Below are 16,079 nucleotides of genomic sequence, written 5' to 3'. Positions count from 1 at the left end.
AGGGAGCAGTGCTGACGGGGGACTTGGCGCGTTCTCCTGTTGGGCTTGTCTGCCTTTTTCTTGCCAATATGTAAGAGCTTTGTATCTATTCTGGATGAGTCCTTTCGGAATTTAGTCTCGTAACCAGTTTCTTCCACTTTGTTGCTTTCCCCCATTCTCTTACTGGTGTCTTTGATGAACAGGAACTAATTTTTTTTTAATTTTTTATTTGTTCATCTGGGTGCACAGGGCTCCGAGTTTCGGCTCAGGCAGGCGGACTCTTGGTTGCAGCGCGTGGGATGTGGGTCCCTGACTGGGGGCTGACCCCCTGCCCCTGCTTTGGGAGTGCAGTGTTAGCCACTGGGCCACCAGGGAGGTCCCGGAAAGTTTAGATTTTCACGTGGTTCATCTCCCCACGACTCCGTCTCATGGACACGCTTTCTGTGTCTGTGTAAGGGGTTTGGCTGTCTTGAGTTCCTGAAGCTGTTCTCCCATGTCGTCTGCAGCACCTCTGTCGTTTACTTTTTCTGCTTAGAGCCGCATGCCGCCCGGAGGCGATCGTAGGCTGTGTCGTAAGACAGGAAGTAAAGACTTGCGCCCTTACGCGTCCACCTGACGCTCTCGGTTACTGAGGGGCCTCTTCTCTAACCGCTGCACTGCACGCTTTTTGCCTCCCAAATCACGATGGTGCGCGTCCCTTTCCATTCTGCCCTTTGGCTTGTTTGCGTCTCCGTGTGGCGGTGGATGGTGTCTCTTATCTGTATTTTATTTGTGCTCATTAAATGTTGAAATGTGAGTAAACCAATTTGTAGTATTGTATTTTTTTCTGTGGAAAACATTTTTCAATTTCTAAAACATCGACTCACAGTAAGAGCATTGTTTTGGAGCATGAGCGACACTGGTGACTGAATTTATTTTATGCTCTAGAAAGAGGCTTGGCCGTTCTCCTGACGGGTTCTCTGACTGTAAGAACAGTTAAGTCTGGTTGTGCTGCTAGTGATAGAGTGCCTTAGAATGTCCTTTCCTCTAGGATGGCTGAAATACCAGATAAAATGTCTTTCTATTTCTCTGAAACATTGGAACATCTCTCTTTGATCAATATTAGTCTATGAAGAGGTCAGTTTGACCAAATCCTGAATAATTTGAAAAAAATTATTCTGCTAAAAAACTAAACAAAGCGTCAAAAGGCAGTTTTCATGAGAGAGCATTCAGATGTCTGTCTCCATGTCTAGTTTAAATTACTGTTTATTTATCATTGTGATTCTACTTGTTTTTCGAACACGAAACATTCTGTTGTGTGATTTATTCATGCCATTGGAACTCAATTAGTTTTGGCATTACTGTCTGTATACCATTTTGTTAGACTTCAGCGCTTCCCATCAGCTCTTTCTATCTTCCATTTTGGGTGTTCCTGACCGTGGTGTCCTTTCGTGAGGTATCGTGAGAGGACAAGAAGGCTTCTGGGAGAGCGTGAAGAAAGGCAGCGTTAAGACTGTTCACAGAGCTCCGCAAGTCCCGTTACTTGTGGATTACAGAGTGGGGACATTCAGCTTCAAAGCACATCTGGCTGCGGTTATAAAGTCAGAAAATAGATTGCTTATTTCCCTCAGACAGACTCAAGAACATGCTCTCCTATGAGTAATTCTCATCATGTGTTAAAAGTGGCTATGAGACAATGCACTGTAAATTAGTAAGAACAACAGAAGATCTGTGCTTGTTTACAGCGTTGCTTTCAAATATTCAAGTAGACTTTTTGTCAACTCGAGAGAGGAAATTTATGATAACACGATGAGCCCTTAACTTCTGTATGTAATGGTTTTTAAAGATGAAGAAGATGAAATAGGAGTTATTTCTGCATAGTTGAAAGGCTACTTTGTAATTAGCTAAGCCAATATTTTGTACTCTGCTTATAAATGTAGAGCTGGGTAAAAATAAGTCACAAATGGTTTTCTTGGCTTTTGGGTTTAAATTTTAAGCTTAATTAGAGCTTGAGCATCTTTGAGAATTCTCTGTTTTTCTCTTCCTTTATTTTTCCCCTTGTATTTAATTCTGCTTCATGAATTAGGGTTTTATGTGCATGTGTCTTTGAAGGACTAATTTCTATGCTGGTTTTCTCCATTCCAAAAATAGAGAATGGTTACTTACTTTTCATATATATACCTTCAGACAATAAATATTTATTGAGTGTACTTTGCTGCCTGCTGGAAATTGGCTGCCTCTATTTTTCAAAAAGCTGTGTATATATAGTACCATGTTGTTTACTAAAGGCTATGCCTTTTTCTCTGGTATGATATTTAACTAGACTTTATTATTATCTTTATTCAATAATGTTTCCCAAAGTAAATGTACTAAGTCATATACCCAACAGTAGGCCCCACATTTGCAACACTTTTATCATCAAATTTTTAATTTTTGTTTTTTACCTTAATTTATTTCTTAAAACTTATTTATTTATTTAAAAACTCATTTATTGACTATGCCAGAGCCTTTGACTGTGTAGATCACAACAAACGTGGAAAATTCCTAAAGATATGTGAATGCCAGACCACCTGACCTGCCTCTTGAGAAATCTGTATGCAGGTCAAGAAGCAACAGTTAGAACTGGACATGGAACAACGGACTGGTTCCAAATCGGGAAAGGAGTACATCAAGGCTGCATATTGTCACCCTGCTTATTTAACTTATATGCAGAGTACATTATGTGAAATGCCAGGCTAGAAGAAGCACAAGCTGGAATCAAGATTGCCAGGAAAAATATCGATAACCTCAGATACACAGATGACACCACCCGTATGGCAGAAAGTGAAGAGGAGCTAAAAAGCCTCTTGATGAAAGTGAAAGAGGAGAGTGAAAAAGTTGGCTTAAAACTCAACATTCAGAAAACGAAGATCATGGCACTTGGTTCCATCACTTCATGGGAAATAGATGGGGAAACAGTGGGAACAGTGTCAGACTTTATTTGGGGGGGCTCCAAAATCACTGTGGATGGTGACTGCAGCCATGAAATTAAAAGACACTTGCTCCTTGGAAGAAAAGCTATGACCAACCTAGACAGCATGTTAAAAAGCAGAGACATTACTTTGCCAACAAAGGTCCGTCTAGTCAAGGCTATGGTTTTTCCAGTGGTCATATATGGACGTGAGAGCTTGACCATAAGGAAAGCTGAGTGCCGAAGAATTGATGCTTTTGAACTGTGGTGTTGGAGAAGACTCTTGAGTTTTCCGTGGACTGCAAGGAGATCAAGTCAGTCAAACCTCAAGGAAATCAGTCCTGAATATTGGAAGGGCTGATGCTGAAGCTGAAGCTCCAATACTTTGGCTATCTGATGCAAAGAACTGACTCATTGGAAAAGACCTTGATGCTGGGAAATATTGAAGGAGGGAAGAGAAGGGGACGACAGAGGATGAGATGGTTGGATGGCATCACCGACTTGATGGGCATGAATTTGAGCAAGCTCCAGGAGTTGGTGATGGATGGGGAAGCCTGTCGTGCTGTAGGCCATGGGGCCACAAAGAGTTGGACATGACTGAGCAGCTGAACTGAACTGATCTATTTAAAATTTTTTTGTCTACTTGATTTGCACAGTTGCATCACTTTCTGCTGTATAGCAAGGGGATCCATCACACCTACACATGTACCCACTCTTTTTAAGACTCTTTCCCCATCTGGGTCATTGCAGAGTCTGGAGGAGAATCCCCTGTGCTGTATCGTAGGTTGTTATTATTTGTCTGTTTGTATATGTGATGTGATTTAGTTGCTAAGTCATGTCTGACTCTTGCGACCCCATGGTCTGTGTAGCCTGCCAGGCTCCTCTGTCCATGGCATTCTGCAGGCGAGAGCACTGTCGGGGGTTGCCATTTCCTTCTCCAGCAGATCTTTGCGATCCAGGAATCAAGCCTGGGTCTCCTGCGTTGCAGGCAGATCCTTTACCAAGCGAGCTGCATATTTTATATATAGGGGTGTCTCTATGTCAACTCCGGTCTCCCGATTTACCCTTTTCCCCCAGACCCCCTAAGTGAAGTGAAGTCCCTCAGTTGTGTCCGACTCTTTGTGACCCCGTGGACTGTAGCCCAGCAGGCTCCTCCATCCATGGGATTCTCCAGGCAAGAACACTGGAGTGGGTGGTTACCATTTCCTTCTCCAGGGGATCTTCCCCACCCAGGGATCGAACTCAGATCTCCCGCATTGCAGGCAGATGCTTTAACCTCCGAGCCACCAGGGACCCCCTGGTGACCCGTAAGTTTGTTTTCTATAACTGTGTGTCAAATTGTTAATGCGTGCCTCTCTGGTGGCTGTGAAATACCGTCTCCTGTGGTATTACTTTACATTTTTCATAGTCCTAAATAGTTTCAGCGTGCCTTCATATGCTTATGTCATTCAGATTTCCAAATCTGCCTGGGGGTTTAATGATAAAACTGAGACTTGAAGGATGCTAGGTGCGTGCTTACGGGGACTGGAGCGGGGTGGGCAGCGGCAGAGGCGCAGGAGGCCTGCCGTGTCCAGGTGACGAGAGTCCTTCAGGACCTGGGGGTGAACTGTGGGGTGAGCAGGAGTAGGGGGAGGCCGGGGCCTTGGCTGTGCGAGGATCACTCACGGGTGTTTGCGTATGCCAAGGCACTTACGCTTCACGTTTTACTTGTTAGTGGGCCACTAGAAATATATCATGCAGTACGCATTCTAAGAAACATGCTAAACATTAAGACATATGGAAACCATTTCCATTATAGTCTAATTAATGCTCAAATATTAATGTCTGTATTTTAAAAATTTCAGATAGAAAACCCTCGATACCTGAGACAGAAGCCCATCCCAGTTACTCTGGTAGGTGAGAATTGCCCTGCGCTTTCCCTGTGGGCAGATGTCTTAAAATCATTGTTTAGTTGTTTACAGAAAGTAATGCCAGTCCACATTCTGAAGCATAGCCTCTTGTTAATCCTATCACTTGGAAGTGAATCAATCACTTTTTTTCCTCCAGTGTTTCTGTTATTTGGGCATGAAGTTCAGGCAGCTTAGTTTACTTTTGGCTACACCAGGCCTGAACAACTATTGAATGGCTCTTCCTCATTCAACAGATGACTCCGAAATTCAGCCTGAGAAAATCCAGCAGTCTCCACGATGACCAGTTATTCTCCCGCATGCATGAGAAAGAGGTAGGACCGCGGTGTTTCTGGCCTGTCTAACCTGCGCACGCAGTTTTCATGTTTTGTGTAGCACGGGTTTTCAGGTCCTAGTCAGAGTAACGGATGCCTGGTAGGAAGAGGCCGTTGGTGCAAATACAGAATCCTGGTGCAGGTGAAGGCAGGGCTCCCGTCGTGTTTTCACTGACACTGGAGCATCGCTGCTCTGGAGGGCCCGTTCCTTTCTGCTGCAGAGCAGAGGGATTCCCAGGTGCGCATGCGCACACGGCCCCTCTCTTTTGGGCTCCTTCCCGTCTAGGCCGCCGCAGAGCACTGAGGCGGGGTCCCTGTGCTGGGCAGCAGGTTCTCACCCGTTACCAGCTGGGTGCACGGTGTCAGCAGCGTGCGTAGGGCGGTGCTAGCCTTCCAGTTCTCCCCCACGCCTTTCAGCTGCAGCTGCTGGAGTGATGGCTGCCGACCTCAGTGATTCAGAGGCCCCTTTAGAGCGCGCACTGGAGGCCGGCAGGCGTTCGTTTCTTGCCGCACTGCTAGCGCTTTTAAAAAAGCCTGTTGAAGTGAAAAGATGTTGCATTCCATAAAAACTCTTTGAGGACAATACTTATATTCAGATGGACCTTCTTTGAAATTCTTGTTCTGAAATTTTTTCTTTCCTTTTAAGAAATTGTCACTTGTTTTTACACATCATTCCAAGTCATTACCAACCATTTTCCCTTTTACTGTTCAGACTGCTTACCATGGAATAGTTCCCTCCTGTCTTTTTGAAAATTTCTCTGGTCTTTCGTGACACAGTATTCCTATTCTTTATGGTTACACCTTGGGTTAGGGCTGAGCATACCAGTGTTCCCCACATATGTGTTGAAAGAGAGGATACTTAAAAGTATCCTGTGTTGCACCAGAGATTCATTTCTAAATGTGTATGGCTTTTTTTTTTTTTTCTGTACCCTTACGTTTTTGGTTTTCTTTTTGGTATACTGGTAAAAATATTTGTGGGGTCACTGAGAAGTTTGCATGTAAACATCGACTTACAGCATATCTTAAAATACACCCAGTGCATGCTTTGCCTAAAATAACCCTTTGTGTAGTTACATAGTCGTTTCTGACTATTTCGGGTGAAATTTTTGGTCTTTTTTTTTTTCTCCTAAAATATTTAAGAGTATATGCTGGCTGAGTTGCTTCAGTGTGAGAACTTAAGTCTCTTTTAAAGTAGTATCTGTGACTATAAAATAATTTTGGGTGTTTATTAAATAAATTTTGTAAAATTAAATAAAATAAAGAAAAATAAAGGATTTTTATTGCCCAGAGGGGGAAGAAATTTTGTAGAATACAGACATATGTAAAGGAGGAAATAAAATCCCCTAGGCATTTAATATATGGAAATGAAAAAGCAGCATTGTGTTGACTTTGACTCTTTTTTAAACATATTCTACAGAATACATGTTATTTTTTCTTTAGAAAATTGAGATGATATAACTTGAGTATTTTTTGTATAACTTGAGTATTTTATGCTACTAAATATTGTTCCTAAGCATTTATTTATTTTTGATGTCTATTCTTTTATTTCTCATATATGTTTAACATGAGATACATACATCTTTACATGTAAAATTTAGTAACATCAGAACACATTCCTGCCTATTCTTGGCTACAAGCAAATATTGTGAATTCTCTCTCTGGCTTTCTCCAGAAAGTTGTTGTTCGGTTGCTAAGCTGTGTCTGACTCTTCATGCCCCCGGGGACTGCAGCACACCTGTCCTCTCTGTCTCTCGTTTTCTCCAGGGGTGTGCTCCAGCTCACGTCGATTGAGCTGGTGATGCCATCCAGCCACCTCGCCCTCTTCTGTCTGCCTTCAGCCTTTCCCAGCATCAGGGTCTTTCCAGGGACTTGGCTGTTGGCATCAGGTGGCCAAAGCACTGGCGTTTCAGTTTCAGCATCAGTCCTTCCAGTGAATATTCAGGGCTGATGCCCTTTAGGACTCACTGCTTTGACCTTCTTGCTGTCCAAGCATTTATTTCCAATGGCTGGATTATAGTCTATATTATGGAATTATCCCCAGTTAATTTGACGTATCCCTACTGTTAGGTATTGAGATTGAGTTTTCACTAATATAAATAATTCTGGAAAAAAAATCCTCATATCTCTATCTTTATATGCATTCAAATATTTGTATGGGGTAATGAACTATGTCTTACATGGTAAAATTGAAATGATGGATTTTTGTAAGTATAGTAACATAAAAAATTTAACCTCTAAAATAAAAATTAATACTTGGAAGTCTTGTGAAAATTGTATGTGATTTTAAGATACAAGTAAAGAATGTGTCATATGCAAAAATGAGAATGAATGTAAGAAGGCAGAGGCAATTAGGAGCCACTGGAATGCTGAGGAAAGTGGCAGTTTAGATTGCCTTTGTAAATATAGAGATACTAATTGTATTTTAAATACAGAGCATGGATTTTTAAAAGCTTTTTTCAGTTTTAGGACAGTTTTTCTTTTAATATTTTCATTTTTGAAATAGAAACTATTAATCATTAATAGAAAGCTATCCGGGCTTTGTCGGTGCTCCTGAGCCCCGTGTGCGTCTCTCTGCTGAACCTGGTGTGGCTCTGCCTGATGCGCTGCCTCGTTGCCCTCCCGACGGGAGACCCGGCGCCCCGGCTCCGGCCGCTGCGGGGGCCGGGCGTCCAGGGCCCGTCTCCGGCTGCTGCGCTCTGCACGGCGCTCACCTCTGCGTGCTGTCCTAGTCTCTGACGGTCACAGGTTTGTGTCAGCTTCCCATCCATCTACTGTAGCCTCATTGTATTTGTGCACCTCCCCCCACTCTTTCTAGAATGGTGCCTGAATAGGTGGATAAATTTTAAAAGTCCATTTGAAAAAAAAAAGAGTTAAAAACAAGAAAATATCAATCCTGCTTTACTATTTTTGCTGGTTTTCCAGAGATAGTTTTCTAACTTAGACTTTTCCCTACGCTTAAATGCCTAGCTACGCTGTGATGCATTTCGTCATTTTAGAAGGATGGTCTTACGTCCCCTGGCTGAAGTCACTTTTCTTAGACGCTTACTTGTGGGCCCGAGGGTGGTGGCTTTTCTGTTTTGAAATTCAGCAGACTCTTGCACACCCAGGTTGGACAACCCTGAGGTGTCTTATTTGTGTTCTCATCCAAAAATGCTTTCGCTGTTGCTGGGTCATGTTGTAAAAATAAGAAATAGTTTTGTTTGAGTTATGTTTATTTTAAAATTAAGTAGTAAATATTAAAATTAAATAGTAATATTTATTTTCACAACATCTGATCACTCTTCAAGGTAATCATTGATAAAAATTTAATATGTATTCTCTTTAAAAGTTAAAAAATACAAATAATATACTAGATCACACTCTGCATATTGCTTCATTTTGCTTTTTAAATTCAAACACAACCCTGATGACTTCTATATCGGCACCATGGCTTAATCCTCTTAAATAGTTGCTCTGTGCTTAGTCTTATTGGTGGCCCATGTTTTATCGCTGGAGATTGCTTCCGAGGGATGTAGGTTATGAAGGATATTTTGCTACAAGCAGCCGTGTTTCAAGAATGTCCCTGTGTACAGTTGTATGTATTCCGCGCTTATTCTTAGACCATAAATTCTGTGAACTCTAGTTGCTCAGGGTTGCACGTTTCCATTTTTTATTGATATTGACAGATCGCCCTTAAAAGGATGCTGTGTCTGCCTCGGGCTGTAGGCGTGGGCGAGTGGAGGCTGATGGCCAGTGGGCGTGAGTGCTCCTTTCTGGAGTAACGAAAGCGCCCTAAGCTAGGCTGGGGTGATGCTGTGTGATTCTCTGGTGTGCTCACAGACACCCAGTTGCGTGCTCTGAGTGGGTGAGTGCTGTAGGTCTCGTCTGTTTACACTCGCACCAACAGTGCGTGAGCAGGTCTGCCTCCCCATTTAATCAGCAGCACTGAATCATAAACATTTTTGATTATCTGTGAGACAAAAAGTAGTATCTTGTTTTAATATTTGCATTGCTTTTATGATGTGAGAATGAGCATGTTTGTGCCTGTCTGCTGTCTTTTTGGGGCCTCCCTGGTGGCTCGGACGGTAAAGCGTCTGCCTGCAATGCGGGAGACCCAGGTTTGATCCCTGGGTCGGGAGGATCCCCTGGAAAGGGCAATGGCAATCCACTCCAGCACTCTTGCCTGGAAAATCCCATGGACGGAGGTGCCTGATAGGCTACAGTCCATGGGGTCACAAAGAGTCAGACACGACCAAGCGACTTCACTCACTCCACTGTCTTTTTAATTTCGCTTTTGTGAACTGTCCTTTATTGTGCCTTTCCTTATTTTTGTTAGTCTGCTTGTCTTCCTTGTGATTCGTCAGCAGTTTGTATATTAAGGAACTCAGGTCTCTGTCACGTATCTTACAGGTATTTTTCTCTTTATGTCTTTTGATTTATTTCTGCCTTTTTTTTAAACGTATAGAAGTTTTCTTTTCAGTAGGTGGCTCTATCAGCCTTTTCTCTATGGCTTTAGGCTTTTGTATTGTGTAGAAAGATTTCTTATTCCAAGATTATGAAAAAATTAATTCATATTTTTGTCTCTTTTAAAATCTCTTCTTTGTATTTAAATCTCAGGTCCATTTCACAGGGCTTTACTCTGAGTAGTGACGATAATCTAGATTAATCAGTTCTTACTGTTATAAAGTAAAAACTTAGGAGGCTGAGTGCTTAAGGAATGCAGCAAGTGTGGAAAGAACCGAGTGGCATGAAGTTCGCTATAGATCACAGAGTTTGTCTGCATTTAATAAATGATTTAATTCTGTTGATGCTTTGGTGAGTTCTGAAATCTTTAATTAGCCTTTGGAAATTAAACTTTATAAAACGCAACTTCCATTTTAAGTGTGTAATTGTGTAGAAAATACCTTAGATGTAAAATGAGTAATATTCACAGTATTGTTTTAATAGAGTTGAAGAGCTGTTGTAGTTTTCTTTTGATTGGAAAAAACACATATATACATTATTTTAAGATTAGAAATTTTGTTCAACGTATCTGGCATTATGGGAAGACATGTTTGGTGACTGTGACCCTGTATTTTCACCTTAGCCTGTCATTCACAAACATGCTTGGACTTGTCTGCCTTTGTAATTATTAACACATTTCCTGTGATATCCGCATCACAGGACTGTGTGACCTTGAGCACCACCAAGCAGTGTGCTTCTTTTTTTTAGTTTTTTAGTATCCTTAGAAAAGATTTCTGATATAGATTAAGACATTTGGAAAACCGTTGTCACTGAAAATGAAAGAAGAGAACACAACGAGAGGAGATCAGTTTTCAGAGCAACCATCAGTTTTCAGAGAACAGATGGTAGAAATTGCCCTTTTCGTGAAATAAAATAGAGTATTTCCTTTGAACTTTACCTCCACCCACAGTGAACGTTCCCACCCATTGCCTGAAAGGCTGCCTTGCTTCTTTCTCACACGTAATGCCACTTAGGCATTTTTTCCTTTTGCGAACTCCTAGTAAAATGTCGAATTTAAATAAATCCAAATGACAAAATCTACAGTCATTGATGCAATAAATGGAGGAATTTGTACTTTAAAGCATTTCTTATGAATAGAGCATTCAGAGACTCACAGTCTTACAAGATGTGATAATTATTCAAAGGAAAACCATCATGGACCACATGCAGGCAAGGGTTAGATCCTGACCTAGACGCCAGCCGCCTGCCGTCCACCTTCTCGTCCACCTCCCCAACAATAACTGCCGTCCTCAGGCTCTCGTCGTTTGCCTCCTTTGCTCTTTAAGTTGACTTTGCTACCAATGCCTGCCTTCTTAAGAGTGAAAATACCTTTGTTTGGTGGATTTTAAACTTCCTTTAAATAAAACTAAACTCTTCTACTCAGTAGTATGTGGGTAGCACTCCTGTTTGTTAGGCATTCAACTGTAGTTGGCTTCATTTACGGTACTTTCTATCAAATGAATCTGCCACACTTTCTTGCCATTGTGTCGATGAATCTATTCTAATCTTTTACTTTTACAAACAGTAGCCCTGTGAACAATCTTGTGCGTGTCTCCTGACACTTATGCACAAGAGTTTCTTCAGGGCAGTGGTTCTCAGAGTGTGGGGCCGTGAACCCTGTGATCCCTAAGATCCATGAGGTCATGAGGTCAAAATTATTTTTGCAATAATTAATTTTTTTTTTTTACTGTACTTAAATTTGCATTGACTTTGCACACAGAGTGTTGGGTAAAACTCTGTTCTCACCCACATCAAGGCAGTGGCACCAGATGGCACCAGTCGGCGTGTTCTTCATTGCCACATGCTCCCAGGGAGAAAATTACCAATCTCACTTAAGAATGTTCTCAGTGAAGCAAGTAGAAAATTATTAATTTTACGAACTCTTGTAACTCACATACACACCGTCTGGCTAGCTGAGTGACGAAGCAGAACGGTGCCTAGAGGGCTTAGGGTGCGTATTCAGGCAAGAGCCGGAGCACCAGAAGGAACGCCCCAGGGCTTCCTCAGCGATGGACTGCAGTAGCTCCTGCTTACGGGAGGCCATTTCCACTTGATAGAATGACTGAGCGGCAAAATACGGTTATTCAGACGTGGTTATTGGGAGACATTGTCTGGAAAGTGAACAAATGGAGCCTGTCACTTTAAGCAAAACCACTGACCATATTTACTGCTAATGATAGAATTTGACCTTTTAATACAAATTAGAATTTTGGCAACCCTGTATCAGTCACTGTGAGCTTGAGGACTTTCCAATACTAAGACTTTTCCGATGAGATTGGTGATAATATTAACCAGTGTGAGGTTTTGATATTATGTAATGAAATGTTCAATATTTGGAAATCTCTGCACCTCATTGAACTGATGTTTTCCAAACGAGTAATGCATGATGTTACAGGATCAGACATGGTAGAAGAGCCGTTCCAAGTTCAGGACGGACCAGCAGACCTACTGTGATAGTGAAAAGCTTGCGTCCACTTACTAAGTCCGTGTAACTTAGGAAACTTAGCACTTGTGAGTGCTGGCTAACTTAGAAGGAATATCTACAGGTATGAGGAAGGGGACTAACACACTCTCCTTTACAACCACGTGTTTATGTGAGGAAACGTTTAAGGAAGAACTGTGTTCCAGTATCACATATTACACAGATCCTCTGAGAATAGAGGGGGGTGCTCTTTTCAACTGCTTTTATGAGACAGACACAACACAGTTAGAACCAAGAACATTTCAAGGAAAAAAAGTTAAATCCCCTTAAAACTAAAAACACAGTGACAAAGTTCATTGTCAGTACGTTGAGAAAAGACTTGTTTAATGAATGATGCTGGTACAACCTTTCAGTTACTTGAAAGAAAGTAAACTTGGGTCCTTTCCTCTAAAAACAAAAATAAAAATTCCGGATGCACCTAAAACTTAACCTATTAACACCCAGACAGAAAGTTTCAAAACAACAAAAATCTTGGCATCAGGTCTTTCTTACCCAAAAGCCTTTCCAAACTCAGTAAAAGAAATGATAGAAATAGTGGACTCAAGTGACATAAAGAATTTGTAAGGTTAAAAAACATATAAGAAAAAATCAATAGAAAAATAATCGATTTGGGGAAACTATTAGAGACAGACTGTGAATGTATATACATGCATTAAATTAATAGATAATAAATAAAACCCGCATACCAGGTTTTACTGATCCACAGACAGGAATGTGGGTGGAAACTGTGAAAGGGCCTTCATAGAAGACCAGATTCAGAAGGCCCCAAAGATGTGACGTATTTATAACCTGAATATTCATTGGAAGGACTGATGCTCAAGCTGAAACTCCAGTACTTTGGCCGCCTGATTCGAAGAACTGACTCATTGGAAAAGACCCAGATGCTGGGAAAGATTGAAGTCAGGAGGAGAAGGGGGCGGCAGGGGATGAGATGGTTGGATGGCATCGATGGACATGAGTTTGAGCAAGCTGCAAGAGTTGGTGATGGACAGGGAAGCCTGGCGTGCTGCAGTCCACGGGGTCGCAAAGAGTCGGACACGACTGAGCTACTGAACTGAACTGACCGAAACCTGTGACAAGGGGCCAACACACAGTGGTTTTCAGGGACACGCACATTAGGGTCGCAGTGCGATGTCTATTCTTCCAGCAGAAATGTGAATTCGCCTTTAACAGAGGGCAAAATATATCTAGATAATGTGAGCCATTGCCATGTCTTTTGAGAACCCACCCTGTAGGAAGCGAAATCCAAGTGCGCTGGGTGCATACGCGAGAATGCCTTGCAGTGTTGCGTGTAGTGGGGGCCGAGAAGAAGGTGACTGTGCATTGAGAAGAGTAGGCGAACAGATTTTATTTTCTCCTCATGAAGGAATAGTTGCTACTATTTAAAAAATGAATAAGAACTGGAGCAAGTGTTTTTAGAGGGATTTCCATGAGACATTGTTCAGAGAGAAAGACAAGGTGTAGAAAATACGTATTTCTGTGTGTGAAACATTCATGATAAAGTTATATGTTGCTGAGGGGGTAGCAGTTTAGAGAACAGAGTCTGCTTGGCACTTGCACGGCAGCGTGGGGCGCGTGGGCAGCGCGCTGCTCTGCCACGTCGTGGGGGACCCGGCTGGTGGGCAGCCTGTCTGTCCGCAGCTCACAGCTTCAGTCTCTGCACCTGAGGTCTTGGTTACTCATCCTTCAGAAAGAAAGAGAGGGTGGAGGGAAAGCCACTTCTGAGAAAACATGTCCATTGCAGTTGCCTGCATCCCCTCTGCCCCATCAGCCCCCCACCCAGCCCAGGTGGGGGCGTTAGTGGGGCCCCAAGGGGAGCAGAGAGGAAGAAATGCCGAGACCCTCCTGGCCTGTGCCACTCGGTGCCAAGGACTTGGCAAAATGTCGCTTCACTGTGACCCTTTCGGGGAGTGCCGTGGGCTGAGCATCGCTGATGAGTCTGTGTTCTTTAGCCTGTAGCATGAGGCTTGTTCAGAAGACTTTTAGTCAACTTGGAGGTGGTCACAGAGTACACCCAGTGTATGAGTGTGGGCAGTGTGATTGCTGGACTGTAAGGTGAACGTGGAAAATGATGCTGTCTTTCATACAGGAGTTTATTTTAATTGTGTACTTTTGAAAACTGGAAAAGTAAATTAATAACATCTTTAAAATATTTTCCTTGAAGTTGGACATGAAAACAAAGCTGATGGAAGCTAAATATCATGAAGAGAAACTTAAACTGCAGCAGAAACACGATGCTGATGTTCAGAAGGTAGGGTGTGTACAGTTCATTATTTTTTTAGAATTGAGTATTTGAAATATTCTAGGTCTCGTGACCATCCATCCATTTATTATATTTATGTGCATGTGAGAGTCTAACATAAATGGGACTTGCTAAATTGATATCCTAGCAAAGCTGATCTTTAAACTTCATTTGCTTAAAAAAGTGTATTTAGGTGAGTCCTTCTGGTTTACATGGTCAAAGTTCTCCTTTATTCCTTCTTACAGCCCTTTACATTCTATCGTTGCTTTTCATTGCAGCTGGGATGAAACATCAGCTGCAGATGCTAGAGTTTGTTTGGTCTGAATCTTTCGGTCTTCTGGCAGTTGCAGTTTCCTTTCTAATTTAAAAAGAAATATTGAACTTAGTTCTCTTTGGTGTAGCCTCTGTGCACTGTGAGGCCAATGTTGGCTTCCTTTCAGTAGCTCGTTGGGAGTTATGCCTTCCAGTATTTCAATTTGTACTTTAAAGTATAATTCTTCTTCTTAATGGGCACAGCAAAAGTCATCAATCTATAGTTTTTATACCTTATAACTGTATAACTACATTTTAGTATTGCTTTAAAAAATGTAGTGACATATAAGCGTAATTTTAATATATGAGTTTGAAACTCATGAGAATGGGTCCAAATGGAAACTTGGCATTGTCTGTTTCACAACTAAGCCTGGGGTGCTGCGCCCCAGAGTGAGATGACAGAGTTGGAGAGAGGGAGCGGAGCCCGGAGCGTCACGTGGCCTGCTTTCTTCCCGCCCCGCCCCGCTTTCTTAAGGCTGGAAATATATTAGTGTGTAGTCAGGCGTGTATTGGGCTCACCTTCTTGCAAAGCAACAAGAGGGAAACCACTGATTGAAAATTAGAGAAAACCATTGAATCCTTTGACTTTCTCCTTTTCCATTCAGACTTTAAAGGCAAATATTACTTTATCTTCTTACTAGAGTTAAGCAGTTATAAAAAGTTAGATATATAAAAGTTAGATAAAAGCAGTTCTCTATCATAAATATGTTAGAGATTCAGTAATATAATTCTGTAATTTCAATAGAGCATAATACATGTCTAAATTGAAAATTTAAAATATTGATGTGTAATATAAATAAATATAGAAATATATTTGGAAAAATGATGGTAATAGAGTTTGAAATAGGCTTTCTGGTATGTCTGTTGCAAAGCTCTATTCTAAGAAAAACATTTAATAGTAGGATCCTTTCCAGGAATTTCTCTTCTAAAATAAATTCTGCATGAAAAAAGAAAGCAGTGCAACTAGTTTGAAATGCCAGGTAAAATATAAATAAAATCTTTGGCCTCATGCCAGGTTTTGCAAGGTTATCCATCCGTTTGCATGTATGGCATTTTCTACGTATTAGGAATTGGGAAGGAATAAAATTGGAATTGGTCATCTCTTCACACACACTGTTTTCCTGTTTTGCTTCTTCATGGACATGGAAATCAAACTGCTCCTTCACTTACTTATCAGTGTGCTTAGAGGTGGGACCAAAACAATGAAAGGTAAAGCAAGATGCTGGCATTACAAGAACTTGGCCAGACGTGGTGACAACCTGTTTTTAAAACCTGAATTTGCGTGAACAGGAATATACCTCAACCATGAGACGTGGATGTTCATACTTCTGCCTCGGTTGGGTTTTCCTTTTCCCCCTTGGTTAGACATTTCTTTACCCTGCTTGGTAATTTTCCTATACATGGTTTTTCTCCAATTTTTTTTTAAAGTATT

General features: G+C 41.6%; 1 protein-coding gene across 19 annotated transcripts in view; it reads left to right on the top strand.

Moving 5' to 3' along the window:
* Nucleotides 1-16,079, top strand: part of CEP112 (centrosomal protein 112) — a 313,262-nt gene that overhangs the window by 41,291 nt on the left and 255,892 nt on the right. For 16 of the 19 annotated variants that reach the window (XM_060395898.1, XM_027973976.3, XM_042256535.2 and 13 more), the window contains 3 exons: nt 4,753-4,800; nt 5,052-5,129; nt 14,258-14,344. In XM_060395898.1, coding sequence (XP_060251881.1) covers nt 4,753-4,800; nt 5,052-5,129; nt 14,258-14,344 — 213 coding nt within the window. The remainder of the gene's footprint in view (nt 1-4,752; nt 4,801-5,051; nt 5,130-14,257; nt 14,345-16,079) is intronic. The other 3 variants (XM_027973978.3, XM_027973977.3, XM_060395895.1) reach the window with 2 other exon arrangements.

Source organism: Ovis aries, chromosome 11, assembly GCF_016772045.2.
Source record: "Ovis aries strain OAR_USU_Benz2616 breed Rambouillet chromosome 11, ARS-UI_Ramb_v3.0, whole genome shotgun sequence".
NCBI lineage: Eukaryota > Metazoa > Chordata > Mammalia > Artiodactyla > Bovidae > Ovis > Ovis aries.
Note: the sequence above shows the minus strand (reverse complement) of the source record. Positions and strands in the feature narration are given on the sequence as shown.